This window comes from Puntigrus tetrazona, unplaced genomic scaffold (assembly GCF_018831695.1).
Source record: "Puntigrus tetrazona isolate hp1 unplaced genomic scaffold, ASM1883169v1 S000000897, whole genome shotgun sequence".
Classification (NCBI taxonomy): Eukaryota; Metazoa; Chordata; class Actinopteri; order Cypriniformes; family Cyprinidae; genus Puntigrus; species Puntigrus tetrazona.
This window is the reverse complement of record NW_025048497.1, coordinates 19,683-35,000: the sequence shown is the minus strand read 5'-3', so window position 1 is coordinate 35,000 and position 15,318 is coordinate 19,683. Positions and strand designations below refer to the sequence as shown.

General features: G+C 42.3%; 1 protein-coding gene across 1 annotated transcript in view; it reads right to left on the bottom strand.

The window, feature by feature from the left end:
- The window catches only part of LOC122335804 (liprin-alpha-1-like), a 20,897-nt gene extending 5,960 nt beyond the window's left edge, over positions 1-14,937 (bottom strand). The window contains 23 exon segments of the mRNA XM_043233606.1: positions 633-833; positions 1,322-1,403; positions 2,270-2,281; positions 2,490-2,586; positions 3,617-3,786; positions 3,876-4,000; positions 4,532-4,561; positions 6,016-6,232; positions 6,430-6,653; positions 7,058-7,165; positions 7,248-7,343; positions 7,418-7,480; positions 10,079-10,102; positions 10,105-10,212; positions 11,481-11,564; positions 12,301-12,345; positions 12,412-12,415; positions 13,001-13,087; positions 13,089-13,132; positions 13,410-13,556; positions 13,641-13,865; positions 14,696-14,794; positions 14,914-14,937. Of these exon segments, the coding sequence (XP_043089541.1) occupies positions 633-833; positions 1,322-1,403; positions 2,270-2,281; positions 2,490-2,586; positions 3,617-3,786; positions 3,876-4,000; positions 4,532-4,561; positions 6,016-6,232; positions 6,430-6,653; positions 7,058-7,165; positions 7,248-7,343; positions 7,418-7,480; positions 10,079-10,102; positions 10,105-10,212; positions 11,481-11,564; positions 12,301-12,345; positions 12,412-12,415; positions 13,001-13,087; positions 13,089-13,132; positions 13,410-13,556; positions 13,641-13,865; positions 14,696-14,794; positions 14,914-14,937 (2,316 nt within the window).
- Positions 14,938-15,318: the final 381 nt, after the last annotated feature.

Below are 15,318 nucleotides of genomic sequence, written 5' to 3'. Positions count from 1 at the left end.
CACACACGTCCTGCGGTAAAATCAACAGATTCACCAATAACTGTGTCACGACACAAACCTGAGCACTTCACGTCGAGACGCCTGAATCACAAACAACCCTCAGATGATCCAGAGAAAAAACTTTTTCTTCTTTTCTGGCAATTTATTTTTAAATTAAAGCATAATCAACAAAAAAATCCAGGTTTGTTGTAGATGTTTACAGGGCTGCAAATCTGGCAGAAAGTTTATTTTTATGTATTGATACTACTACTACTACTACAAAAAATATATATGTATATAAAAAATAAAACGCACTAAGAAAAAAATTATTTTACATTACTAGGTTAAAATTACAATACTAATAATTCAGTTACACTATTTCATGGCGTTCTCGTTACAGTGTAATTATAGATTCATCTAATATATAACTATACGGTTATGATTAGGGTTACTTGTATTTATCACCATAATTAATATAAGCATAAATACAGGCATGTAACAGAGACACCTTAAAATAAAGTGTTACAGAATTTTCTCTTTTGTTGAAGAAAGTTTGTGAAGATGCGATCAGATGATTCACGAGCGTCATTTCCTGTGAACCGAGTCTGATATTAGCACACAGGTTTATTAACCTCACAGAGAGAGAGTCGTACCGTTCTGGAGGTAGGTGGCGCTGACGGGCTGGTCAGAGACATGATCTCCTGGATGGCCAGCCGTAGTTTGAGGCGGTGGAGAGGGTTACTGATGCCGATCTCGCGCTGGATCTCGGTGTCGGACAGAGCAGACATGATGGCTCCGCTCTTCACGTTAGCACGACACGCCGCTACGTACCACGCTGGCATCCCCACCCACAGCTGAGAGAAGAAGACAAGAACAAGAACACAGCTGAGAGAAGACACACATCACTGCTTGTAATCTTGCCGCTATTGATTGATCTATGTTTCACAGTCCTGAAAGACACCATAAATCCAGCCTACAGTCCACTAGTTTTCTCAACACTTACTGTAAGATAGTTAGTGCCCTTAACTCCTCCGGTATCTATGCATCTGCATTTTATAAGTGATAGGACATATATGTATAGTCGAGGTATGTGTTTATGTATTTAATGTATTTTATCAAAAAATAAACAAAATAGAGCTGAGAGAAAACAACAACCAATGAGATGAATGCTGGTGATCTTCTAGCTACTGATGAACTCTATGTCTCACGTTTGCAGAAAAAGGTCTAACAATCCTGAAAGAGCTCCCCCGTCCAGCCAGACACCTCTTCAGAAGTCAGTGTCCTGTGGTGACTATCATGTCATCGTGTGTGACAGTGATGATGATGATGAAGGTGCTCTTACCTCCAGCCACACCACCACCGTGGGCCCGTCCCACTGAGCGAAGGGCAGACCCTGACGACAGGCTTCCTCCAGCAGCTCGTGTCTGCAAACACAGAACACACACTTCACCTCCACCCTCAAAACACCACCAGAAACACCCGTCAGTCACCGCTGCTCGATGAAGGGACACGCGCCCTGCCTCTCTGTTTTGGGGATCGGTCTCGTTTTGTCAGGATAGACTCATTTTCTATTCCTCACAAACCCATTTTCTTCATTCTTCTCTAAACAAGATGTTTCGTTCATCTTCTGAAGGGAACATCTCATTCTCAGCTCGTTTACGTTCCTCTAATACTGGAGTATTAAGATGAAAGGAGAAGGCAGACAAACATGCATCAGAAGAATGAAGAGACCGGGACTAAACCACAGTCCGAACGAGACCCAGAATGCATTTCAGCAGAGAAGACGTCTGGAAGCTTAAATACAGTCCAAATTCAAAATATCTCTTTCAAATCTAGAAATTATTAAAGAAATATTGCAATTGCAATACTGTAGTGTAAAGCAAAAATAATATACCTATAAAATACTCATTTTTATTAATATTGCAATTGTTTTGTGTAATTGTGTCATTTTTTTATGATTATATTCTAAATTGACTTTCTTAAACATCAGCGTGAGTTTAATGCGAGACAATATATAACAAAAAATATATAACAAAAAAGAGTCTTCAGATCATGGGTTGAAGCTCTTAATTTAAACTCTATTTAATTTATCTTTAAGTGCAAGAAGTCCATTTTTTGGTCTTTTTTATTTGGTCATCACTTCATAGGGTGATATGAAGGTATGGGGAGATCTTGGTGTTAGCGCAGCAGGCGTAGCAGGGAAAGCTTTATTAGCAGAGCTCCAGCGCATCACAGCAAGCCCGAGACGTGCAGGGTTTCATTCCCATCATGCATCACGACGGTCACTTACCCTGACTTTGTGCTACGAAAGAGTGTGTGAGGAGAGAGGAGGGAAAACAAGCATGATGAGCCACTGAGAGACTGATGGGAAGCAGACATGAATCACAACAGATCTCATTTCACTGTGAACAAAACTGAGATTGAACAGAAGCAGAGATGATGGCGGGGAAACAGGATGGACTCGACTCCTTTCTACTTCCTGTTTTAGACACTACTTCCGTGTCACTCACTTTTTCTGCAGTTTTCGGTTCTTCTCTGCAGGGCCGCCTAGCTTTCCAAGCGTCATGGTGTCCTGAGAGCTTCCTCCGTCAGGGGTTCCTGCCAGCGCTGAAACACACACACACACACACACACACACACACAGACACAGACACAGACACAGACACAGACAGACAGACACACACAGACAGAGACAGACAGACAGACAGACAGACAGACACACAGACAGACACACAGACACACACAGAGACAGATAGACAGATAGACAGACAGACACACGGACACACACGGACAGAGACAGACAGACACACACACAGACACACACACAGACACACACACAGACACACACACAGACACACACACAGACACACACACAGACACACACACAGACACACACACAAGTTATCATTCAATTAAAAACAGGCTTAGATTATTTTACTGGATAATCATGAACTGCTTTTTTTTTTACAGGTCAAAATGTATTTAAAAGTATTTAAAATGCTTTACAGTGACAGATCAAATGTGTCTCATAATATTCAGTATTTTCAGTTCATTTCTATTCCAGTGTCAGTTCAGTCGGGAGAATCAGTGCAAACCAAGATTAATCCACATTTCATTTTAAGAACAGAACTCACATCACTTTACAGGAATGCACTCTCTGTTAATATCAGTTTAGTATACGAGCTAAACTAAGAATGAAAAGTGCTTCAAGCTAAAATGATCTAAACGTTCTTTTTAACATTTACTTGTACATTATTATAATCAAAAGTGTCTCTGGAGCACAGAAGCAGTCCTCAGCACATCAGAGATATTTGTACAAAAGACAACAATATATGAATCAATATCATGATGTTTGGCATTAAAAAGAGAAAAGTATAATTTTAAGTAAAGATCACGTTCCATGAAGATATTTGGTAAATGTCCCACTGCAAATATATCAAAACGTCATTTTTGATTAGTAATAATCATTTGCTGAGAACTTTAAAGACAATATTTAGATTTTTTTGCTCAAATACTGACCCTTATGTTTTGTGCTCCAGAGTCAGATATTCTGTATCATGTTTCCTAAAATCACTCTTTTTTAATTCTTTATTTTGACTTTCTTATCAGGTATGATGAGAGTATCATATTATTAGACCTGGCCCCGGAGACTCTTTCCCCGCCGGACTGGGCCGGCCCTTCTCTTTCTTGGCAAACAGTCGTCCGATGGAGGACTTGATGCTCTTCTTCTTGGCTCCTTTGTTGAGCGAGTCCTGACTGCTGTTGCTGCTGCTGGGATTGCTGCCCGCTCCGTCCTGCAGCCCGGCGCTGGACACACACACACACACACACACACGGTCACAGCTCGGCTCCTGTGCTAGCGCTCATCACTACACTGGCAGCGGTGTGAGACTCACCCCCGGATGTCCCGGATGTCCTCGTGGCTGGAGGTGTGCAGGGCTCCTTTATGGAGTCTGGAGGAGGACGGTGTGGACGGAGGAGACGTCTCACATCTGATCGTGGCTTTATCATCTTGTGCGCACTAAACACAAACACAGGCACTTAACAGCAGCGTTCAACACAACATGATCAACAGAATCAACAGAGCTTTTGTTTTGCTGTGTGTGTCGTATCACAAATATGGTGCGGGACTTGGTGGTGTTCTCCTCACTGATTGGACAGAGAGCGGATGTGATTAGCAGTGGATTGTAAGAAAGAGGCGGAGTTTAAGCGGATCACATGACTTCACTGACAGATGCAGTTATGATGTTTTGATCACGAGGCCAAAACAAATGCATGCAAGAATCCTTCACTATAAGATCGAGAACATGCATTTAGAAAACTTCCCTTTTAGAACTGTCCATCTCTTGTGTGTCTGGGCTTGGGTAGATGCTGATATTAGTCTGTGTGTGTCTGAGTGTGTGTGTGTGTGTGTGTGGTGTGTGTGTCTGTCTGTCTGTGTGTGTGTGTGTCTATGTCTGAGTGAGTGTGTGTGTGTGTGCACGCGCTGTAAGCAGACCTCTACATACTAACATGAATATAACAGCTAGATCTTACACATGCTCTAGATTACCTTCCTACGATGCTTCCGCAAATCGCTAGGCTGTTGGAAGCGCAAGCAAACGGAGAAAGAAGAAACAGGAAGTTAGCAGCGTTTCATATTTAAGCACAGAAGCAGGTGAACAGCAGCCTAGCAGCAGAAAGATTCAGAGACACGCAAACACACTGAGGAACGCATGAGAACATCATCGCTGGGGTCATGCAGAAGAGGATCTCTCACACACACACACACACACACACACACACACACACACACACACACACACACACACACACACACGGACGACCATTCACTCTGGACATTAACACCAAGCACGAGAACTAAAGATAATGATGAAGATATAATTATAAAAATCTGAGTTCTCACCACAGCTATAATCATAAAGGCATTATATTGTTGGAATGCAGCTAATGAATGATGCAAACACTGACAGCCAATCAGAATCCATCCTGCTATAAAGAGCTGGAGAGTTTGAAGTACTTACAGATGAACGCTGATGTGGAAAATAATATTGTTATTTTTGTAGTTATTGTTATCGGTGTAAATAAAACACTCATTTTTAAACCAATTACTTCAGTGAAAAATATCTAAATATGAATTTAAACTAATACATAAATATATAGAAAAAGATTAGATGTCTTGATAAATGCAATAGAGATGCAAAGACTCTTTGAAGAGCACCAAAGGTTTCTGCGATCCATCAGTGTCTTCCCGGAGTTTATTACATTGTGATTATGTTCGTTTGATGATCTTGTGATTTCTGTGCGTCACGTGATGCTGATGCGTGATGCTTTCTCTGGAAAGTTTAGAAGAGCCAGGACAAGTTCTGATCTAACTCTGATTGGATTCATCTGAAAGAAAAGTGTCTCATATTCCCAGGATCCTTTCTTGGGTGAACTAACCCTTCAATGGCATTATTTAAACCTAATTATGAATTCATAAAATGAAAGCGCAGGTTCATCAGCTAAGAGTCCAGAGTAAAAGGGCGTTTAGCTCTAATTGCTCATTTCCTCGCTGACTCGTCGAGGGAATGGAGCAGGAAGTCCTTCAGTAAACTTCCTGTACAGCTTCCACAGAGAGAGAAAGTCTAGGGTTTTATTTTTGAAAAGCACACAATCATTCGGTCAGTTGTAGACGATACCTCCAGAAACACAGGAGCACAGGTCAGCAGAGGACTGCTGTACACTACACCCCTCAGGACACACGGCTCAGAGTAACGCTGGACGGACACACACACACACACACACACACACACACACACACACACATTACTACACACACCCCTCAGAGTAACGCTGGACACACACACACACACACACAAACACACACACACACACACACACACAACTACACACACCCCTCAGGACACACGGCTCAGAGTAACGCTGGACGGACACACACACACACACACACACACACACACACGACTACACACACACGACTACACACGGCTCAGAGTAACGCTGGACACACACACACACACAGAGCAGGCTCACCAGGGTCATGACCCCCATGCGGTCCAGCTCGCGGCTGGGGCTGTGTGAGGGCCGGCGGGGCGTGGAGTGACCGGATCCGGGCGGAGAGGAGCTGTGGAAGGAGGGCTGGAGGGAGGTCATGGAGCGGAAGCGGCCGCCCAGATCCTCTCCGCTGCCCACACGGCTCTCGATCTCCTCAGCTCTCAGAGCGGTGTTCTCCTTCTCCTCCTGGATCATCCTGCAGCCACACACACACACACACACACACACGTAGTAAACATTCGGTTCATCAACAGACCAGTTAGTGAGACATAAACCAAGGCATCAAGCCACAATGTTTTTGAATTTGACTGAGAAATACTACATCAGTCTTGTGAGAAGTTAGCGCATGGTCATTCAAGCATGGTCCTAAGTGAGGGATTGTGGGAAGTGTACCGTATCTCGTTGTTAATGGCGTCCAGCTGCTCCTGCAGCATCAGGGCAAGGGTCTGAGCGTCTGCCTGACCAGCAGGAGACAGCAGGTCCATGGAGCTGAAGACCGTCTCTCTGTCGTCCTCCACGTCTGACATGTCCATGTCGCTCTCAAACGCGTGAGCCACGTTAGCCAGAACACTAGCCTGCTGCAACCGGTCCCACTCCTGCTCATCCAGCGTCTGCACCTGAATCATTTTTGATCTCACGTTTGTCAATTTTAGTTCTAAGCAAATTTTTTATATAAAGTTCTATATAAATTTTTTTATATAAAATGTCTGAAGATGTATTTTTTTGATTCTTAATGTAATCTTAAAGAATTAAGCATTGCTTGGTAATTGGTTGAGCTACGTGGGTTTTATCTAATTGTGTTTTTAAATTTAACAGCTGACAGATATTCAACCTAATTCATTACATACCTTTCTATCAAAGTTACCTGACATTATCAAGATGAGTTTTTATCATATTTTAAAACCACTTCCTAAACTATAGGGAGGGTGTTTAAACTGTATGTTTCTTAGTTGTCCAAGCCGCACGTGTTTATATGTGATTGAACACACGAGGATGTCTTCTCTGTCCTGACAGAGCTCACCTTGGAGGGCTCGTCTCGAGCGCAGACACGCGCGCCCTTCTGAGGTCGTCTGAGGACCAGCGCCCGCTGTAGTGACTGTCCATCGCTGGACGACACAGACACCGGTATCTGAAGTCCGCGCGTGCGCGCCTGCGAGACAAAGCCCGGTCAGAGCAAAGCTCCGACGACGGTCTGGCTGACTCTCATTAACGCCCTGGAGTTACCCATGATGCAGCAGAGAGTTGCTCCGGCTGCGACCGCGCTCGTGTTCGGTCCTCATGGTCTCGATCTGGATCAGCAGCTGCTCCTGAGGAAACAGAACCACGGTCATGAACAAACACCATCAGAGCGGAGCAGAGTCAGTGACAGGCACACGCTTACCTTCTCGTGATGAGCCTCTTCTATCAGCTTCTTGGTGTGCTCCAGATCCCGGATCAGAGCGTTCTACACACACACACACAGACACACACAGACACACACAGACAGACACAGACAGACACAGACAGACACAGACAGACACAGACAGACACAGACAGACACAGACAGACACAGACAGACACAGACAGACACACACACACACACACACACACACACACACACACAGACACACACACACACAGACAGACACACACACACAGACAGACACACACACACACACAGACAGACACACACACACACACAGACAGACACACACACACACACAGACAGACACACACACACAGACAGACAGACAGACACACAGACACACACACACACACAGACAGACACACACACACAGACAGACACACACACACACAGACACACACACACACACACACACACACACAGACAGACACACACACAGACAGACACACACACACACACACACACACAGACACACACACACAGACAGACACACACACAGACAGACACACACACAGACAGACACACACACACACACACACACACACAGACAGACACACACACACAGACACACACACACACACACACACACACACACACACACACACACACACACACACACACACACACACACACACACACACACAGACAGACACACACAGACAGACACACACACAGACAGACACACACACACACAGACAGACACACACACACAGACACACACACACAGACAGACACACACACACACACACACACAGACACACACACAGACACACACACAGACACACACACAGACACACACACAGACACACACACACACACACACACACACACACACACACACACACACACACACACACAGACACACACACACACACACACACACACACACACACACACACAGACACACACACACAGACACACACACAGACAAGCGGGTATAGAGCAGAGTGGAGAAGATGAAAAGAACAACTGAGAACTTTTTAGTTAAGAATGTTAAGTTAAAGACCGATCCGTCTGAGAATCATAACCAAGGGAATCAAGTCCTGCGGTTAAGTTTTACCGTTTTTGAATCTATTCAGCCGATCTCCGGGTCTGGAGATAAAACTTGTAGCTTAGCTTAGCATAGATCATTGAATTGGATTTTCTAGGCTGAGATGGCTAGGAAGCACACACTCACTCAGCTGTAAGGGCTGCAGCAGGCACAGTAATATTACACAGTGCATGAAAACGCTGGGAATGATTTTCAGGTGCTGCGTAATAATACTGTTTCTTGGTCATCAGGCCAGAATGAGAGTATAGTTCCCAGCCATATCGACCTGGAAAATAATGTCATTTTTGAGCAAGATGCTAATGGTCTAATCAGACTCAATGATCTATGCTAAGCTTCAGCTAAAAGATCGCCAGACTCTGGGATCTGCTGAATGGGTTCAAAAACGGTAAAACTCATCTGTTTAACTCTAGTGGAGTTGAAATTTCAAAAATAGTTGTTTTAAATTATATTTATTCAGTACTTAAGGTGCGTTCATTCCATACCATAATTAGCGTAATTACGAGAAACCAACTTGATAACATTGTTCAGGTCTGAGAGTTTCTCTGAGAGCCCTGCACCTCACACAGAACTACAGAGAAATAGTGACACTTCCAGTAGTACAATGTAATTAATTCAGTTATTTTATATTTGTTTGTTTTTTATTGGTGTAATTGACTTTTACCAATGTAGATGCTTTCATACAAATATAATGTGAACATAAACCCAAGACATGCAGCACAGAGTTAGATATCTAGGCTAGCCGTGTCTTAAACTACAGAAATAAATATAAATATGTAATAACACTTTTATAGCAAATGCTACTTGTATTTTATAGCTGTAATATCCCTTCATTTGGTCGTGAACAGCATCAAGTTCAGTGTCACGTGTTGAGAATTAGGTAATTACGACGAGGTGTGAACGCAGCATTACTTCCAGCCTGCAGGACCTGATCAGCTGGATCATTAGACATACAGCACTATTAGTGAAACCATTAAGAAAGCTTTTAGGCACAGCATACACCTTGATGTAAAAAACATTATAATTACACACAGTTCAAATAAAGCTAAAAATTCCCTACAAATTACTAAAGGCTTCTCAAAATCTGAAATATCAGCAAACAGCCATGATTACTTGGTTTTGAAACGATTTCATCTCACTGCGTCTTGAATTTAAAACTAGTTTTATTAATTCACCCACCGCTATATTCATGTTATTTTCACTGTGGGCTGAATGTAATGTTCACTTCACACATTTATATTTTAATCCATTTTCAAATGATTTAACATTTCTAAAATATTAATCAAAATAAATGAAATTATATCAGTTTTATATTGCCCATCGCCCGGTTTTCTAAGAAACGTGCTCTGCTCTTCACTAACAAGAGGATAGGGATGATCACTATGAACTGTATAATACATGATACACTAAGAGACAGCATCTTCTTCACTCTGTAATCAGTTATGACAAGTCCTAAATCAAGCCCTAAATCTATATTTATTGAAAATATATGTAATATAAAAATATATGCGCTCAATGCCATCAAAACAGAAGTCAGGGGCCTCATAAAAGAGCTGAGGTGTCAGCGAGGGCGCAGCAGAGAGGAGTACCTTGTCCTCCAGCGCCGTCATGCGCGCTCCTTCAGGTGCAGCTGAAGCCTCTCGTTGGACTCGGACAGCAGCTTGTCCACCGCCTCCGACAGGCGCTTGTTGTGCTCTTCGCTCATCTTCTCTCGCTGACGGGCCTTAAAACACCACTAAAAGGGAAGCAGTCGTGGTGTTTATATGACTGACGACTATCAGACAGTGTTCGGGAAAGTTTGGTGTTACTCGCAAAAAAAAAAAAAAAAAAACTAATCACATTACTTACCTACTTTTTACAAATTGAATTACTGCAGGTTTGTATATTTCAAGATTGTATTTGACTTTTTATTCATCTTAAGAAATAGTTCATTATTCATTAATTCAAATAATTTTTTAAATATATAAATCAGGGCTGTCAATGTGTTAACTTGATTAGTTATGAAAATAGTCAAATATTTTAAAGCAGTTAATGCACTGGCCCCGCCTCCAGACCGGTACAGCATTTCATACAGTTCTCTGCTGATTAATATGATGAAGGGCAACAACTACATAAATGCCCTAAAATTCAAGATATTGGGGCAAAAATGCCCATGTATGAGTTCTTTTATATTTATATTGTGTGATTACTGATATGACATGAGTGCTATTTTTAAATCACAAAAAACATGAACGCAGATGTGATTTTATACAAGCGTTCAGTAAATTAGAAGTTAATAGTGTGCTATATTTTAAGCACAATATCATGCTTTTGTTTATTTTTGCCAAAGAATTTATTACCTTTAAAGTCACAGCAGGACTGTTGTGTATCAGTGAGCAACACAGCGCTGTCTAGATTCTGAATGAATCTGTGCTTTGAACGAATCAATGAATCAGGAGCCCATTCATAAAGAACCATGTACTCAACCCCGAATAAATCAGAGGTTTAAACAAATCGAATCAAAGACTTTTACTGCCACCTCCTTTAAGTTTTAGAGTATTTATATTATTTATATTAAAAAACCCTCATGTTGTTTCAAACCTGAATGACTTGATTTTGAACAATATAAAAGAAGGTAGAAAAATACTCTGATGTTTTCTACTGATCTTCTTTTATGTTCCACACCTTATGTTACGTCATTTCATCTTAAACATTTAATAGATTAAATTATCTTTTGGGGTATTTTCACAGCCAAATTTAGTTAGCGATTAATTAGATTAATTGCAGCACCCAGTAATTAGATACAAAGATGTTAATCGACTGACAGCCCTAGGTTTTATGCGCAGTGATGAGTAAACATGTTGAGATTTAATCTAGAACTACAGTAAGATCACGCTCACGCACAACACTCACTCACTCCTGAATTCTCTCAACATGGCAACCCCAGAGCTGTCAGTCAAAGGTAATCTGATTGAGTTGGTGCTGTTGCTCGAAGGTCTGAAGATCACTCACCCGGAGCAGCTCCTGGTTCTTCTCCTCCAGCTGAGCCTCCATCTGCCGGAGACGCTCCTCCACGCTCCCATGACGCTCCTCCGCCTGCAGAGACAGAACATGAGAAACTACAGCCACAGACCCACGAGAGAGAGCGGTTCTTCATGCTGTGACGAGCAGAACGCTCACTTAGTGAAGAACGCCAACGACACCACCATCATCATCAGGAGAATCAGGATGAGCGCAAGTGACCGGCCAGTCGAGTACTCGCCCACAGGAGAGCTTTGTTTCTGTTCGGATTACTTTTAATGTGCTCATGTGCTTTAATGAGTCACTTTGCGCTGATTGTTTTGGCCCAAGTACTACGACTAGAAAATCACTTGAATTGGGGATCCGGGCAAGGCTGTCAAATAAAAATTCGAATTATAAATATTGATCAAATTTAAAATATAAATCTGCATTCTAATGCAAAAACGCTTCATTCGAGTTTTAGAACCGCTGCTTCGTTGCTCATTTAAATCAAATCAATGCACAGGTTTACGCAAAAAACTAAACCAAGCCACAGAACACGCTTATGATCATATTTAATAGCTTCGGCAACTTATTTCTATTTGGTTTATAAACATGATGCACTTTCTTAGAGATAGTCGTATTGAAACAGTTTGCCCTCGTGGCCTCAGAGCAAAAATCATCAAAATCTTTTTTCAACATTAATTTATGCCTTTCAAGTTTTAGTGTAATTAGAACATTGATCATATTTAAGAGCAAAATTTAATTTAGTTTTTCAAGCCATTTTGACAGCCCTAATCCTGAGACAGAACGACAGCGTGAACTTGTGTACCTTCATCTGTGAGCGACTGTCCTGAGAGACACTGCACGCAGAGGGCTACACACACACACACACACACACACACACAGAGAGAGAGAGAGAGAGAGAGAGAGACAGACAGACAGAGCTGCAGTCATATACAGAGGAGGAGAGGAACACCAGAAACGACACACCGAGGAGAAGAAAAGGAAGCGGACAACAGTGAAGTGAAGATGCAGCAGGTAAAAACACCACAGTGTCTTCATTACGGTGTTAAAACAGATCCTCAGTGTGTGTGTGTGTGTGTGTGTTGCTGCTGTCACACTATTCACTAAATAAAGTACTTGTGTGATTGATCGTCTCTCTACAACACACACTCCTTCACGCCAGGAACATGTTAGAAGATGAGCGGTCTTAAGTACCATAGTGAAAAAATGAGGATCACATTGTGTTTTTTTGCACACAGAAGATGTCTTGAATACAGATCTTCTGTGCAAAAATTAGGAAAGAAAATGCCAAAGTTGTTTTGTGGGATCCTTTGATCACAAATAATCAGGACAGAATGTGTGTGTGCTGTTTTACATGAAACACAGATCAAAATTCTGTTTCTGACGCCGCACACTAAACAAAAACTACTGCCACTGTAACACTTATCAGTCAAATATCACCGCAGTATTCTTATAGAACACAGACTGCGTGTGTGTGTGTGAGAGAGAGTGTGTGAGAGAGGTACCTTAGTGAGGGCCACAACCTCTGAGCCAGCTCGGCCTCCACCTCCGGCAGCGTTTCAGCCTTACGCAGAGTCTGCTGCAGCTCTGCCCGCCAGTTCCAGACGCTCCTGCAGCTGACGAACCTTCTCCTCCATCTACACACACACACACACCGAACTCATGATCCATGAAGACTGGTTAATCACAAACATGGACAGTCACTGATACACTGCAGCAGTAAGTTTGACCTGTTCTGGCAAAATGAGTCAGAATAGATGCTTAATTACTAATTGGAGCACATCAAAAATATATATTTTTGTAAAAACAGAACTCAAATTCGACCGAACTTCTTCACTTGTTTTTGCTGTAAACCAGAGCGGAGTGTATTCAGACTCATTTGACCAGCAGGGCTCTGTTTCTCAGAGAGCACACCTGGCAGACCAGCGAGTCTTTGTTGGCGATCTCGTTCTCCAGTTTATCGTTGAGGTCGTGGACAGACGTGGCTTCTCTCTGAGCTGCAAGGTAGCGCTTCTCCAGCGTGGTGATCCTCTCCTCCATGTCCTCCTTCTGAGCCAGAGACTGAGAGAAGAACACACACGAGACGGTCACACACACACACTGCGAGCTCGTTCCTCTGCAGATGAAGGCTCTGCTCAGACGTACCTCTCGTGAAGTCTCTCTGCAGGCGGCTGCTGATGTCCTCCAGACTTGATGAGGTCTTTGGCGGGCCGTGTCCAGATCCTCCTCCAGCTCAGCGACGCGGCCGCAGAGAGACGCCACACGCTCCCTCAGGTGCAGGAGCTCCTTACTCTGTCTGTCCATGGCCTCCTGCAGCTCGCCGTCCTTCCCACAATCCTCCTCGGCACCCATAGAGCCGTCCGACAAGCGCTGCTGGAAACACACACCGCTTTACACTTGGATCTGAAGTCTTCAAGGACCTGCCAGTGTGCTCAACAAAGCCTGTCATTGAATTCAGGCTTTATGCTCAAAGATTTAAGCTCAAACGTAAGAATTTAACTGCACAAATAAAATTAATCCTAAATCGAACAGGGTAGTGACATCAAACCGTAAAAAGTTCGGACAGTTTTCAGTCCTATAAAACTCTTAATTTTAGCCTTTAGATCATTTTAAGTCAAAAGTACTCATCACTATTAATTTAAACAATAATCTAATTATTATATTGATCTACATATATAATGCTTTATCTTCTTATCGCTCCACAGGTTCACCTTACAGCTCTGTGTTTACAGGTAAAAACACGGTTGATTTTCACACGTGGTCTGAAGAGAAACAGGCTCATTGAAAACGCATTCATTCTTATCCTGCAGATGGCGCTTTCGTAAAAACAAAAGTAGGACTGTTTTTCTGGTAAGAGCAAGAAACACAGCAGCACACTTTGAAATGAAAGCACTCATATTCAACAAATTCAGTTTAATTCTCACAATTTCATCTTTCCGTCTCCAAATTTAAGATCTTTTAAAGATTTTCTTCTACAGTTTAAGATTTTTTTATGGCTCAAATTTGAGCCGTGGTATCCTGATGATTTTATTTTGTTGAAAATATCGCTCAGAGTGATTTTTTTAACCAAATAAACCAATTCTGGTTACGTAAAGATCCAGAAGGTACACTCATGTTAATTACATCTATGTTCATCATCATATCTATGACTCTTCTGAAGACATCCTGAAGCGTGTATGTTCTGGTCGTGTGGTGTTCACCTTGCCGTTAGTGTTCGGTGCTGCATCAGAGCTGTGATTCAATTCTGATCCATCAATCATCCCCTTCTTCTGATTGCTCTGCTCCTTGAGAAACGCCAGCTACGACAGTCCAGAAACAAGTCTTAACCCACATTACCGACAACGTAGACAATAAAAATGGCCAAATATTTTTGCTCTCATTGTAAGAGCTGCAGTGAAGTGGTTTGAGCGGTGTGGACCGTAGCACACTGTAAGTAGATCATAGCAATATAGAGATGCCTGCATGAGCTCTGCAAACGACACTAAGGTCAAGCAGTGTGTATTTATAAAGAGACGGATTTAAAGCTAGCAGCTTTAGATTATAAAACATTTTAAAACTTCATTTTCTGTTATGAAGCAGTTATCCAGTGTGCAACCAGCTAATGATAAAATCTTTGGTTAACACTTTATTTTATCGTTACACCTATAAGTTGCTTATTAAAATGCATATTGCTAGAATATTAGCCATTTATTAGTATTACTCAAGCACATATTACTGGTTTATTCTACATCCTGAACTTAACTACCGCACTAACTATTAATAAGATGCAAGCTAAAAATTCACTGAAGGAAAAACTGTAGTTAATAGTGTTAACTATTCTGAA